Here is a 14,541-nt window from a genome sequence, read left to right on the forward strand (position 1 = left end):
ACGGCTGAAGAAATAACTACGGTGATGGCCGCGGAATTCGAAAGGCAGTTTACAAGATACATGGAGACAATGAATAAGGCGATGAGAGAGGTTTTGAGTGCGCTGGTGGAGGAGGCGATTTCCCCGGTGGTGACGGCGTTGGCGAGTGCAGTGGCGGAGGTGCGAGAGCAAGGGGAGGCGCTGAAGGAAGTGGAGACGACATTATTGCAGCACGGTGATCAACTTTCCTCGATGGGGAAGGAGATGCGGAAGGTGATGGACATTAACAAGGATCTGCAAGGAAAAATAGAAGACCTGGAAAACAGATCCAGGCAACAGAATTTGAGGATTGTGGGGCTGCCCGAAGGAGTTGAAGGACCGAGGCCGATTGAGTATTTTGCCGCGATGCTGCCGAAACTATTGGGGGAGGGGGAGGATCCCTCCCGATATGAACTGGATCAGGCTCATCGGTAGTGGAAGCCTGTACCAATGGCGAGTGAGCCGCCAAGGGTAGTGACTCTGTGCTTCCATAGGTACAGTGTGAAGGAGAAGGTCCTGAGCTGGGCCAAGCAGAAGCAGGTGGTGCAGTGGGCTGGAGCTGATATACATGTATACCAGGACTTTACGGTGGAGCTGGCGAGGAGGCGGGCTGCCTTCAACCGGGTGAAGAGGGCACTGTACATTAGCAAGGTGCAGTGCGGCATTGTATATCCAGCAAAGCTGAGGGTGACTTACACTTTTATTTTGGAACGGCGGAAGCAGCGGAGGAGTTTGCGAAGGCAGAAGGACTGTGGCAGAACTGATAAATTGAGAAATGGCCATGTGCCGATGTGACCTCATGACGGACTGTATATTCTTCTTTATTTTGTTTCACTGTGTGCGGGTGTATGGGCTAAAGGAGCCAATGTTGTATATATTTGGACAAGGGAAGTGATGGGACTTTCACTCGAAATGAGGGCTCTTTGGGGTGTAGGTGGCTCAGCGGGGATTTTGTGCTAAAAGGGGATTTCTGGGCTTTCCTAGGGCCGGGCAAGGGGGAAAGGGACCCTAGCGGGGGCCTCCACGCTGGCCGGTTTAAGCCGGCCAGTGAAAAGGAGGTGGGGGTAGGGGCTGTGGCCATCGGAGCCTGGCAGAACAGGGTCCGAGTGGTCTAGCCGGGGTGGAAAGTTTTTTTTTGGGGGGGGGGGGGGTTTACAAGAGGCAGTGGATGGGAGACTTGGGGGGGAGGGGGGTGCGTGTACAACTCTTGGGTATCATGCACGGTACTCTTTCAGAGGTTGGATGGCATTGAGTGGGGGAGGGGGGGGGGGGAGTGGACTCTATAGGTCAATGGTGATTATGGGCAGTCCCGGACTCCTTTTTCTTTTTCTCTATTGTTTTTTGTTTCCACCTTGGGAGGGTTGGTTTTATTGGATGCATATATTGACAGGTGGGCCGTTGTTTGGGGTGGTCGGAGGATGGGATCGTTGGTATTGTTAAGGGGATTGATTTTGTATTTGTTACCATTTACTGTTTGTGGGTGGGGTGTAAATTTTGAAGGAAAATGTGAAAATGGAGAATAAAAACATTTCTTTTTAAAAGAAAACAATGGCAGTTTTAAGGGATTTATGGTAAACATTAGATATAAGGTATAATTTTTAAGTGGATTTAATTTAATGTTTCTGTGACTGGAAAGGAAAAACTTGCAGTTAGAATCATGCTGGACAAAGGTGTTTGTATGTGTGGAGGGTTGGTTCCGTTCCAACTGTGTTGCTATGGTGCTTAGAGAGGACTGCGGCGTGAAGAATAAATAGTAGTAGCAAGAGGCCACCTTCCTTTGTTTTTAGTTTTAACAGGCTGGTTTAGCTCAGTGGGCTAAGACAGCTGGTTTGTAATGCAGAACAAGGCCAGCAGCGCGGGTACCAGCTTTCCTGAACAGGCGCCAGAATGTGGCAACTCGGAGCTTTTCCCAGTAACTTCATACTTGTGACAATAAAAAAAAAGAAAAAAGAAATGGAAGCCAGAGCAATTGGGAGACAGGATCTCGGGGGAGTTAACATCTTTCAACTCTGCTTGAAGACTGAACAGGAGCTGCAAAGAGGCAGGTTTCCTATAGCACAAACTATCCAAATAACCAGGGAATTGGGTTAGAAAGACACCTGAATTTAAGGGAACAGAAACCAAGATACTGTTCAGAAGAATTTAAGGAGGAGTAAATAAAGGGTTTAAAGCGGAACAGCAGACTTCAGATGTAGCTGAAATGTTTGATGTCATCTTAATACCGCCTGGGAATCGAAAATTGAAGCAATTGTGAAGTTTGTACAGCAATGAAGCTAACTAAATCCTAAAAGGAGTTGGTGTAAAATCTGGGCAGGTTTTGTTGTTAAAAGTGGAGCGGAAGTTTTGTTTAAAAGTATCATTGGTAAAACCTGGACAAGGGAGAACATTATTATGAGGTGATTTTAAAGTCTGTTTTTGGCAGTGGAGTTTGGAAACTCTCATGTGATCATCATCTGGGAGGATTTGACCACAGACATAGTGTGCTTAAAAGGAAAAATTTTTGTTAGTGAGACCATTGTAGCTCGTACTTTGTAATCCATGTTAATCTTTAAATCTATGTGTAATTGTTAAGCTAAGGGAGGGGGGGGGGGGAAGAAGGGAAGTAAAGGAGTATTGTATTGTAATCCAATTTTTCAAGTTCAATAAATGTTTTTTCATGTTGTTAAAACTAATTAGCAGTTCTGTGACTCTGTTCCGTCATAGAATTTACAGTGCAGAAGGAGGCTATTCGGCCCATCGAGTCTGTACCGCCCCTTGGAAAGAGCACCCTACCTAAGCCCACACCTCAACCCTATCTCCGTAACCCTGTAACCTCACTTAACCTTTTTGGACACTAAGGACTATTTAGCGTGGCCAAACCACCTAACTTGCACACCTTTGGTCTGTGGAAGGAAACCGGAGCACCTGGAGGAAACCCACGCAGACACTGGGAGAACGTGTAAACTCTGCAGTTTTATTTTTAAAAAGTTATGGTCTTTTAAGCCAGGATTCCATTCTGGTATTTTCCCATCCAGTTATAACATTAACTGGGATCGTAATAGGGAGTAAAAAATACTTTTTGCCTCACTATAAGCTGCTTCCTCTCCTATCTATCTATGCAAATGCACACAAAATGTTAACAAGTTTAAATGTTCATGATCTTTAAACTAGAAGACTTTCACAGAGGTTAGGAAAGTGCGCGAACACTATTTGGCGGATTTAAAAAGAAAATAAACAGCTTACATTTTGGTTAAATTGGTAAACGCACCATCCAATGCAGACATGCAGACCAGCAAGATCCATGATCAATACTTCAGGTGCAGCTCAACTGACACTATAGCAAGGATACTATCATAGGTTTCTACACTTGCCGATTTCAACAACAACTTGCATTTATATAGCAACAATTAACATAGAAAAACCTAGCTATTTGCTTCACGGAAATGTAATCAGACAAAAACTGACACCAAGCCAAAGGAGAAAACATTAGGGCAGATGACCAAAAAAACTTGGTCAAGAGATAAGTCATGTAAAAGGAGCGAAGATGAAAACTTTAAGGATTCCAGATCTTATGGTTTTAGCTCAAGGCACAGATACCAATGGTAAGATGAAAGAAGGGTGGAGTGAAGAGGCTAAAGTAATGAAACAGAGTGTTCTCGGAGGGTAGTAGTGCTGGAGGAGGTTACAGATAAGGGCCATTCAAGAATTGGTGGATCAGCAAATGCAGGGTTGACAAGTAAACAGCAGTTAGTGCAAATTAAGATATGGACAGCAAGGTTTAGGGTGAGCTTAAGGTTATGGAGATTAGAAGCAGGGAAAGGGAGGCTGACCAGCAGCGTGTTGAAATTATCGGGTGTGGAGGTAACAATAGTATGGATGAAGGTTTCAGCAGCAGATGGGCCGAGGCAGGATTCCACCGAGCAATATTATGGAATTATTGTGGGCAGGATATGGGGTCAGAAGTTCAGATTAAGGTTAAACAGAATACGGATGTTGGGACAGCCTGCTTCCACTTGAGACAGCAGTCAGGGAAAAAGATGGTGTCAGTGGTTAGGGAACTGGGTTTGGGTGGAGGTGTCTCAAGGAGGGTGAGGTGGAGGACAAAGACATTTGCTAGTTATTACAATGTTCACCACTCCACTAGGTTCTCGATCTCCCTCCTGTATTTGGACTCGTTGTTATTTGAGATCCGACCCACTATGGTTGTGTCGTCAGCAAACTTGTAGATGGAGTTGGAACTACATTTTGCCATACAGGGTGTATAGTAGGAGGCTAAGTACGCAGCCTTGCAGGGCCCTGGTATTGAGGACTATTGTGGAGGAGGTGTTGTTTATTCTTACTGATTGTGATCTGTGGGTCAGAAAGTCGAGGATCCAGTTGCAGAGTGAAGAGCTAAGTCCTAGGTTTTGGAGCTGTGATATGAGCTTGGTTGGGATTATGGTGTTGAAGGTGGAGCTGTAGTCAATAAATGAGAGTCTGATGTAGTTGTCCCGATTGTCAAGATGCTCTAGGGATGTGCAGGGCCAGGGAGATGGCATCTGCAGTGGTCCAGTTGTGGCGGTATGCAAATTGCCGTAGATCAAGGCGTCTGGGAGTATGGAACTGATGCGCTTCATGACCAACCTCTTGAAGCACTTCATTGCAACTGATATCAGGGCCACTGGACGGTAGTCATTGAGGCATGTTGCCTGATTCTTCTTTGGCACCGGTATGATGGTGGTCTTCTTGAAGCAGGTGGGAACCTTGGAGCGGAGTAGGGACAGGTTAAAGATCTATCAATCAATGCCAGCAAAACTAAAGAGCTGGTCATTGACTTCATGAAGCAAAGTACTGTACACACTCCTGTCAGCATCAACAGGGCCGAGGTGGAGATGGGGAACAGCTTCAAATTCCTAGGGTTCACATCACCCAAAATCTGTCCTGGTCCACCCACGTCGACACTACCACCAAGAAAGCACAACAGCGCCTAGAATTCCTTAGGAAACTAAGGAAATTCGACATGTCCACATTAACTCTTTTACAGATGCACCATAGAAAGCATCCTATCTGTCTGCATCACAGCCTGGTATGGCAACTGGTCAGCCCAAGACCGCAAGAAACTTCAGAGAGTTGGGAACACATCCCAGTCCATCACAAGAACCTGCCTCCCATCCATTGACTCCATCTACACCTCCCGCTGCCTGGGGAAAGCGGGCAGCATAATCAAAGACCCTTCCCACCCGGCTTTCTCACTCTTCCAACTTCTTCCATCGGGCAAGAGATACAAAAGTCTGAGAACATGCACGAACAGATTCAACTACAGCTTCTTCCCCGCTGTTACTAGACTCCTAAACGACCCTTTTATGGACAGACCTGATTAATACTACACTCCTGAATGCTTCACCCGATGCCGGTGTCTATGTACTTACATTGTGTACCTTGTGTTGCTCTATTATGTATTTTCTTTTTCTTTTATTTTATTTCCAAGGACTTATCTGTTTGAGTTGCTCGCAGAAAAATACTTTTCATTGTAAACTCAGAGAAGACAGAGCCAGGAGTGAGACACAGCTAAGAGTGAGTTTGGGAATTTGAATCTAGGTGGGAATTGAATTAAATCAGCAAGGCAGCTCCTTTTAAATTTCAGGAGTTTAAATTAATTTAAATTAAGCTAGTATTGCGCAGTGTGGGTTAAAAAGGGCTGCCCCCCCCACTCACATAACTGGTTGGCAGTTAAGTGTCAGTCACTTAAATCTACCTTGATCTAAAAGCAGGTGGGGGAGGGGATTCAATTCAGGACAGTTTAAAAAGAGCAACTTGTAAACTCACTCCCAGTGAGTTCTCCAAGTGAGCCACAGAAGACAGAGCCAGGAGTGAGACACAGCTAAGAGTGAGTTTGGGAATTTGAATCTAGGTGGGAATTCGAAGCTGGGTGGGAAGCAAGTGCTTTTTATCCCTGGTAAGTGACTGGTAAGTAGTGTTTCTGTTTTTCTGTTTCTTTTCATTGGTTATATTTATTTATTTTTTCTTTGTTGTTTTTTTTGTTGGAATTGGAGTTGGTGAAGTTAACCGAAGGTTTAAGACATGGCAGGAGATCTCAGACCCATGTCATGCTCCTTGTGTGCGATGTGGGAGCTCAGGGACACGTCCACTGTCCCTGGCTCCTTCACGTGCAAGAAGTGTCTCCAGTTGCAGCTCCTGTTAGACCGCTTGACGGCTCTGGAGCTGCGGATGGACTCACTTTGGAGCATCCGCGATGCTGAGGACGTCGTGGATAGCACTTTTAGCGAGTTGGTCACACCACAGGTGAAAGGTACTGAGGGAGATAGAAAATGGGTGACCAAAAGACAGAGCAAGAGTAGGAAGGCAGTGCAAGTGTCCTCTGTGGTCATCTCCCTGCAAAACAGATATACCGCTTTGGATACTGTTGAGGGGGATGGCTCACCAGGGGAAGGCAGCAGCAGCCAGGTTCATGGCACTGTGGCTGGCTCTGCTGCGCAGCTGGGCAGGAAGAAGAATGGCAGGGCTATAGTGATAGAGGACTCAATTGTAAGGGGAATAGACAGGCGGTTCTGCGGACGCAATCGAGACTCCAGGATGGTATGTTGCCTCCCTGGTGCAAGGGTCAAGGATGTCTCGGAGCGGCTGCAGGACATTCTGGGGGTGGGGGGGGGGGGGGGTGAACAGCCAGCTGTCGTGGTGCACATAGGCACCAACGGTATAGGAAAAAAACGGGACGAGGTCCTACAAGCTGAATTTAGGGAGCTAGGAGTTAAACTAAAAAGTAGGACCTCAAAGGTAGTAATCTCAGGTTTGCTACCAGTGCCACGAGCTAGTCAGAGTAGGAATGTCAGGATAGAGAGGATGAATGCGTGGCTCGAGAGATAGTGCAAGAGGGAGGGATTCAAATTCCTGGGACATTGAACTGGTTCTGGGTGAGGTGGGACCAGTACAAACCGGACGGTCTGCACCTGGGCAGGACTGGAACCGATGTCCTGGGGGGGGTATTTGCTAGAGCTGTTGGGGAGAGTTTAAACTAATGTGGCAGGGGGATGGGAACCGATGCAGGAAGTTGGAAGGTAGTAAAACAGGGACAGAAATAAAAGGCAGTAAGGGGGAAAGTGTAAGGCAGAGAAGCCATAGTCAAAAATCAAAAAGGGTGACAGTACAAGGTACAGTGACTGAGGGGAGCTCAGTGAATAGGACCAGGAATACTAAAAGAAATAAAACGGGAAGTGAAAACATTAACGGTAAGCAACGCGGCAGGTTGTTACATGAAGATATGGGTTCAACGACAAGGAAAATTAGGAGAAAGGTTAAGAGGAAACATAACTTAGGAGAGGTTACTGATCGAGGTGTTAAGATTCAGAACAGAGGTAAAAAAGCCAACATAAGTGTACTTTACCTGAATGCTCGTAGTATTCGGAATAAGGTAAATGAGTTGATGGCGCAAATCATCGTGAATGACTATCATTTAGTGGCCATTACTGAAACATGGTTAAAGGATGGTCACGACTGGGAGTTAAATATCCGAGGGTATCAAACTTTTCGGAAGGACAGAGTGGATGGTAAGGGAGGTGGTGTAGCTCTGTTATTTAAGGATGCCATCCGGGCAACAGTAAGGGATGACATCGGTGCTATGGAGGAGAAGGTTGAATCCATTTGGGTGGAAATCAGGAATAGTAAGGCGAAAAAGTCACTGATAATCTATAGGCCACCAAATAGTAACATTATGGTGGGGCAGGCAATAAACAAAGAAATAACAGATGCATGTAGAAATGGTACAGCAGTTATCATGGGGGATTTTAATCTACATGTTGATTGGTTTAACCAGGTCGGTCAAGGCAGCCTTGAGGAGGAGTTTATAGAACGTATCCGCGATAGTTTCCTAGAACAGTATGTAATGGAACCTACGAGGGAACAAGCGGTCCTAGATCTGGTCCTGTGTAATGAGACAGGATTGATTCAGGATCTCATAGTTAGGGATCCTCTCGGAAGGAGCGATCACAATATGGTGGAATTTAAAATACAGATGGAGGGCGAGAAGGTAAAATCAAGCACTAGTGTTTTGTGCTTAAACAAAGGAGATTACAATGGGATGAGAGAAGAACTAGCTGAGGTAGACTGGGAGCAAAGACTTTATAGTGAAACAGTTGAGGAACAGTGGAGAACCTTCCAAGTGATTTTTCACAGTGCCCAGCAAAGGTTTATACCAACAAAAAGGAAGGACGGTAAAAAGAGGGAAAATCGACCGTGGATATCTAAGGAAATAAAGGAGAGTATCAAATTGGAGGAAAAAACATACAAAGTAGCAAAGATCAGTGGGAGACTAGAGGACTGGGAAATCTTTAGGGAGCAACAGAAAGCTACTAAAAAAGCTATAAAGAAGAGTAAGATAGATTATGAGAGTAAACTTGCTCAGAATATAAAAACAGATAGTAAAAGTTTCTACAAATACATAAAACAAAAAAGAGTGGCTAAGGTAAATATTGGTCCTTTAGAGGATGAGAAGGGAGATTTAATAATGGGAGATGAGGAAATGGCTGAGGAACTGAACAGGTTTTTTGGGTCGGTCTTCACAGTGGAAGGCACAAATAACATGCCAGTGACTGATGGAAATGAGGCTATGACAGGTGAGGACCTTGAGAGGATTGTTATCACCAAGGAGGTAGTGATGGGCAAGCTAATGGGGCTAAAGGTAGACAAGTCTCCTGGACCTGATGGAATGCATCCCAGAGTGCTAAAAGAGATGGCTAGGGAAATTGCAAATGCACTAGTGATAATTTACCAAAATTCACTAGACTCTGGGGTGGTCCCGGCGGATTGGAAATTAGCAAACGTGACACCACTGTTTAAAAAAGGAGGTAGGCAGAAAGCGGGTAATTATAGGCCAGTGAGCTTAACTTCGGTAGTAGAGAAGATGCTGGAATCTATCATCAAGGAAGAAATAGCGAGGCATCTGGATGGAAATTGTCCCATTGGGCAGACGCAGCATGGGTTCATAAAGGGCAGGTTGTGCCTAACTAATTTAGTGGAATTTTTTGAGGGGATTAACAGTGCGGTAGATAACGGGGAGCCAATGGATGTGGTATATCTGGATTTCCAGAAAGCCTTTGACAAGGTGCCACATAAAAGGTTGTTGCATAAGATAAAGATGCATGGCATTAAGGGGAAAGTAGTAGCATGGATAGAGGATTGGTTAATTAATAGAAAGCAAAGAGTGGGGTTTAATGGGTGTTTCTCTGGTTGGCAATCAGTAGCTAGTGGTGTCCCTCAGGGGTCAGTGTTGGGCCCACAACTGTTCACAACTTACATAGATGATTTGGAGTTGGGGACCAAGGGCAATGTGTCCAAGTTTGCAGACGACACTAAGATAAGTGGTAAAGCAAAAAGTGCAGAGGATACTGGAAGTCTGCAGAGGGATTTGGATAGGTTAAGTGGATGGGCTAGGGCCTGGCAGATGGAATACAATGTTGACAAATGTGAGGTTATCCATTTTGGTAGGAATAACAGCAAAAGAGATTATTATTTAAATAATAAAATATTAAAACATGCTGCTGTGCAGAGAGACCTGGGTGTGCTAGTGCATGAGTCACAAAAAGTTGGTTTACAGGTGCAACAGGTGATTAAGAAGGCAAATGGAATTTTGTCCTTCATTGCTAGAGGGATGGAGTTTAAGACTAGGGAGGTTCTGTTGCAATTGTATAAGGTGTCAGTGAGGCCACACCTGGAGTATTGTGTTCAGTTTTGGTCTCCTTACTTGAGAAAGGACGTACTGGCACTGGAGGGTGTGCAGAGGAGATTCACTAGGTTAATCCCAGAGCTGAAGGGGTTGGATTACGAGGAGAGGTTGAGTAGACTGGGACTGTAACTCGTTGGAATTTAGAAGGATGAGGGGGGATCTTATAGAAACATAAGATTATGAAGGGACTAGATAGGATAGATGCGGGCAGGTTGTTTCCACTGGCGGGTGAAAGCAGAACTAGGGGGCATAGCATCAAAATAAGGGGAAGTAGATTTAGGACTGAGTTTAGGAGGAACTTCTTCACCCAAAGGGTTGTGAATCTATGGAATTCCTTGCCCAGTGAAGCAGTAGAGGCTCCTTCATTAAATGTTTTTAAGATAAAGATAGATAGTTTTTTGAAGAATAAAGGGATTAAGGGTTATGGTGTTCGGGCCGGAAAGTGGAGCTGAGTCCACAAAAGATCAGCCATGATCTCATTGAATGGTGGAGCAGGCTCGAGGGGCCAGATGGCCTACTCCTGCTCCTAGCTCTTATGTTCTTATGTACCTCGGTATACGTGAGAATGAACAAATCCAATCCAATCCTATCTGTGCTTGAGATGATGGGAATTAGTATAGGCACACCATACTAATGGGGCAGCACGGTAGCCTTGTGGATAGCACAATTGCTTCACAGCTCCAGGGTCCCAGGTTCGATTCTGGTTTGGGTCACTGTCTGTGCGGAGTCTGCACATCCTCCCTGTGTGTGCATGGGTTTCCTCCGGGTGCTCCGGTTTCCTCCCACAGTCCAAAGATGTGCGGGTTAGGTGCATTGGCCATGATAAATTGCCCTTAGTGTCCAAAATTGCCCTTATTGTTGGGTGGGGTTACTGGGTTATGGTGATAGGCTGACGGTGTTGACCTTGGGTAGGGTGCTCTTTCCAAGAGCCGGTGCAGACTCGATGGGCTGAATGGCCTCCTTCTGCTCTGTAAATTCTATGAAATACAAGGTTGAAGAATGGCCATGAATATGGGTGGTAGAGTTTGTGGAAGGAGAGATGTAGTGACCTCAAAGAAGAGGATTCGGTGAGATGGAGTTTAAAATCACCGAGGATGAGAAGGCACTTTATGCAGAAGCTGAGAGCGGAAAGTAGCTTACCTCAGTGTCCGGTTTAGGTGAGCCGTAGAGAATGAGAGTTCGAACAAGGTGATAGGCTCAAAGAAGTAGAAGGAGCCAGCAGAATAAGGGGATAGATTAAGGTGAGATTTGGTGATCAGTGCCACACTACCATTCCAGTAATTTAAGCAGGCTGGATAATAAAAGGTACAGCCAGTTGGAGAGGTTTCAATAAGGGGATTAAAAACATCCAACAGCTAAGTTTCAATCAAGGCCATGATGCTAAAATAAGTCCGTTACAGGGGCGGCACGGTGGCACAGTGATTAGCACTGTTGCCTCATGTTGTCAAGGACCCGGGTCCGATCCCGGCCCCAGGTCACTGTCAGTGAGGAGTTTCCGCATTCTCCCCGTGCCGGTGTGGGTCTCACCCCCACAACCTTGGTGCAGGGTAGGTGGATTGGCCTTGCTAAATTGCCCCTTAATTGGATATTTTTTTAAAAAAACAATTTTTTTTTCAAATAAATCAGTTACAGGCACAAGTACAACAAAGTCGGATTTCTTGAAGGTTAAAAAGGGCAGGGCTATCCGACCAACTCTGACACACTCCATCAACTAGCTACAAAGCAATACTGGGAGATTTCTTACCCAGTAAATAGTATATTGTAATCTAAAGAGATGAGGAGGAAAAGAAGAAAAAGTAAGCTCTTCTTTCCAATCCCAAGACAAATGATTGGTCCAGGTTTCACTCTCACCTCTGACCTGATAGTCGTCCACAAAGATCAAGCAATCTTTCTGGCACGGATTTCTCCTTTCCCAATGTCAGTCTGAATCTGGTGTCAATTCAAGGGAATCTCCAGGTATCTGGCAGCAGAGTAAGCAGCCAATCGTATTCTCATACACAGCAAACCAGGAAGTAAAATGCACTGAATTGTCACTTTCAATTCAGATTTTACAGAGACCGAAATAAATGATTGGGACATATACATGCTATTAAGGCTGAAGCTGATATACAGTAAACAAACTTTTAAAAATTACCTTTTAAATTTTAACCTTTTCATCATTTTAGAAAAATTGGACATTCCACATATATAAAGCTAATTTTGGGGAACATGGTGGCGCAGTGGTTAGCACTTCTGCCTCACCAATATCTCAGGTTCAATCCCGGCCTTGGGTCACTGTCCGTGTGGAGTTTGCACATTCTCCCCATGTCTGCGTGGGTTTCGCCCCCAGAACCCAAAGATGTGCAGCGTAGGTGGATTGGCCACACGAAATTGCCCCTTAATTGGAAAAAATGAATTGGGTACTCTAAATTTATAAAAAGAAAAATATAACGCCAATTTTCTAGGGCCAATTTGGCTGTCCAACAGTATTTATGAACTTAGTAAGCTGTTGGAAACCCATTTACACTTTATTCAACAAGGTGTAAAATTTTCAAGGGTTGTTGCAGTGAGACTAATTATGTAAAAGGGCAACGTTTTGTCAGTTCAGTGATTTGTACTTGACTGTAGTCTGGGGGACTTCAATAGCGCATGCAATGGAGAAGCATAGAATCACTCACAGCAGCATCTGGATCTCCACATTTAACTGTACATGTGAGGATTCCAGAAGTTTCTATTAGTGTCAGAGCAGTAATGACAGTGAATACTGAAAGCTTTGCCTTCGTTACAGCTGCAAAATCCAGGCCATTCAATAGTGCAACATAATCATAACTGTTCCTCATCCTGAGTAGTTACTGTCTCAAGACTGAAAATTATGGCCTATTTACTCTACATGGCTGTGAAATGATTCTGTGTAATCGTTCCTAGGAGAACAGATCTTGTTCTCTCCTTTGAATGGAAGCCACACTTTGCACCTTTAAAGCCGTACTGTATAGCTGCTGTAGTAATGGAGTTTGTTTCAACCTACTAAATTTGCCAACAAACTATTAACTAGCATGTTGAAAATGAATACATTGCAACCCATCCATGCACCATAGGAATGGAACAGGCATGACGGAAGATTAGTATTTTGCCACAGCAGCAGTCCACGTTAGGCCATGTCTTTACTTAATATGACCAGTTACCACTCTGCCATTAAGAGGAGTACATACATAATTTTAAAAATTTAAATAAAACTGTTGATGGTCACTCAATTTTAGAAATTATCCAATTACATTTGTAAATTTGTAATTCACTGTTTAGCAAAGTTATGGAATATTATCAATTCACAACCAAGCATAATGTATTTTCTTCCGATAATTCAAAGCCAAAACCAATGTTCATATTGATTAGGAGATCAAGATTCACTCACAAATTTGTACCAGAATATTATTCCTCATTTTAATAATTTGAAATAACTATGGAAGTAATTCAACAAAGGTTCCCCCATTATCACTAAAAAGAGAATATTGAGATTAGAATAGTTATTGAATTGCCGCTCCAGTAGTTTTGCAATGATACACAAAATAATCTTTACAGTGTTTGAAATACTTTATCCATGCAGTTATAATTCTGCATAGAGTAGTAGTGGACATTTATGCCTGTCTATTTATTGCAAGTAGATGAGATCGAAAAAGCACACGTTAATATCAAAATCATTATAGTCTAGTGCCAAGATAAACATAACAATTATTCTACAGTAGCTGGACAGAAATTATTTGTGGCTCCACAGTTTTATTGCAACTTGAGTGCTCCCTGGTGTGCAGATTTGAAATTCAATGTGAACAAGTACTGGCACTTCTGCTGAAAGTATTTCAAACCCTGCAGTTATATTTAAATACAACAACTTGTCTCAGGATAGATAACCTGGGACTTAATCTTAATAACCTGTCACTCATGTTTTCATCTGAGCCTTTCTGTTCCTCATACTCCATTTTGTTCTTATTTGTATTGCACATTTCTTCACTTTCGATCACAACTCCATCATCTGGGGCTTCTAGTCGCTTTCTCTTGATGATCTTGTCCTTGCTGATCTCCTGAACTTGGAGATGGAAGTGGAGCTGGTTTGGTTGTGCCTGGTGTCCTTCTATGTCCATGACTGGAGCTTTGCCCTGGGTCAGTGGGTGAAGTGCATTACTGACCTCTGCTGGTGGATCGATAGCCATACGTTTGACCTTCCTTCTCCTTCGCAAAGATCTCCCACCTAAGTTACTGTCAGTGACAGAATCAGACTCATGCCACAAATGCCTTTTTCCCCGAACTGCTGTTACATTCAGGGAGGATAGACGTTTGGCAACTATCAAGTGGTCATCTGAGTCACTGTACGTGTTATTTTCTCTGTAGTCCCGGACTGTCTCATCTAGGCTAGATTCAGAGCCCTCACTCATGCAGTGACCATGCTCCCAGCTGTGATGTCCAGCGTCTGAACGCCTCTTCCTGCCTCTCCTTTTCCTAGCCTGCCGCTTTAGAAGACAGGCAGCTGAACCCCGGGAAGCATCATCTCCAAACTCTGGACACCCCAGTGTATGTTCAGAGGTTTCCTCCAGAGCAGAGACCAAATCATGAACCAGTTCCTCCATTGCTTTGCAGGGCCTTAAAAATAAATAAAGAAAACAAAGAATAAATAAAAATGGTTAAATACTAGAAATAATATTTGCCATCACTGCTTTAGTTACAAATAAAATATCAAGTATGGACCATAAGACCAGTTTTTCGTCTATCATTACATATGCATATACTGATAAAAAGGGAAATGGACTTTACTTGTATGAATAATGCATGAACTGTACTTCTTTCCACCTCAAAAACTT

At 44.0% G+C, this 14,541-nt stretch overlaps 1 protein-coding gene across 8 annotated transcripts in view; it reads right to left on the bottom strand.

Moving 5' to 3' along the window:
- LOC140425211 (G patch domain-containing protein 2-like) overlaps positions 1-14,541 on the bottom strand; it is a 398,136-nt gene that overhangs the window by 352,943 nt on the left and 30,652 nt on the right. For all 8 annotated transcript variants that reach the window (XR_011947793.1, XM_072509246.1, XM_072509284.1 and 5 more), the window contains one exon: positions 13,619-14,323. Coding sequence is in view for 7 of the 8 variants with exons in the window: in XM_072509246.1 (XP_072365347.1) it covers positions 13,619-14,323 (705 nt within the window). In the remaining variant the exon portion in view is untranslated. The remainder of the gene's footprint in view (positions 1-13,618; positions 14,324-14,541) is intronic.

The sequence above is a fragment of the Scyliorhinus torazame genome, chromosome 1 (assembly GCF_047496885.1).
Source record: "Scyliorhinus torazame isolate Kashiwa2021f chromosome 1, sScyTor2.1, whole genome shotgun sequence".
In the NCBI taxonomy this organism is placed as follows: domain Eukaryota; kingdom Metazoa; phylum Chordata; class Chondrichthyes; order Carcharhiniformes; family Scyliorhinidae; genus Scyliorhinus; species Scyliorhinus torazame.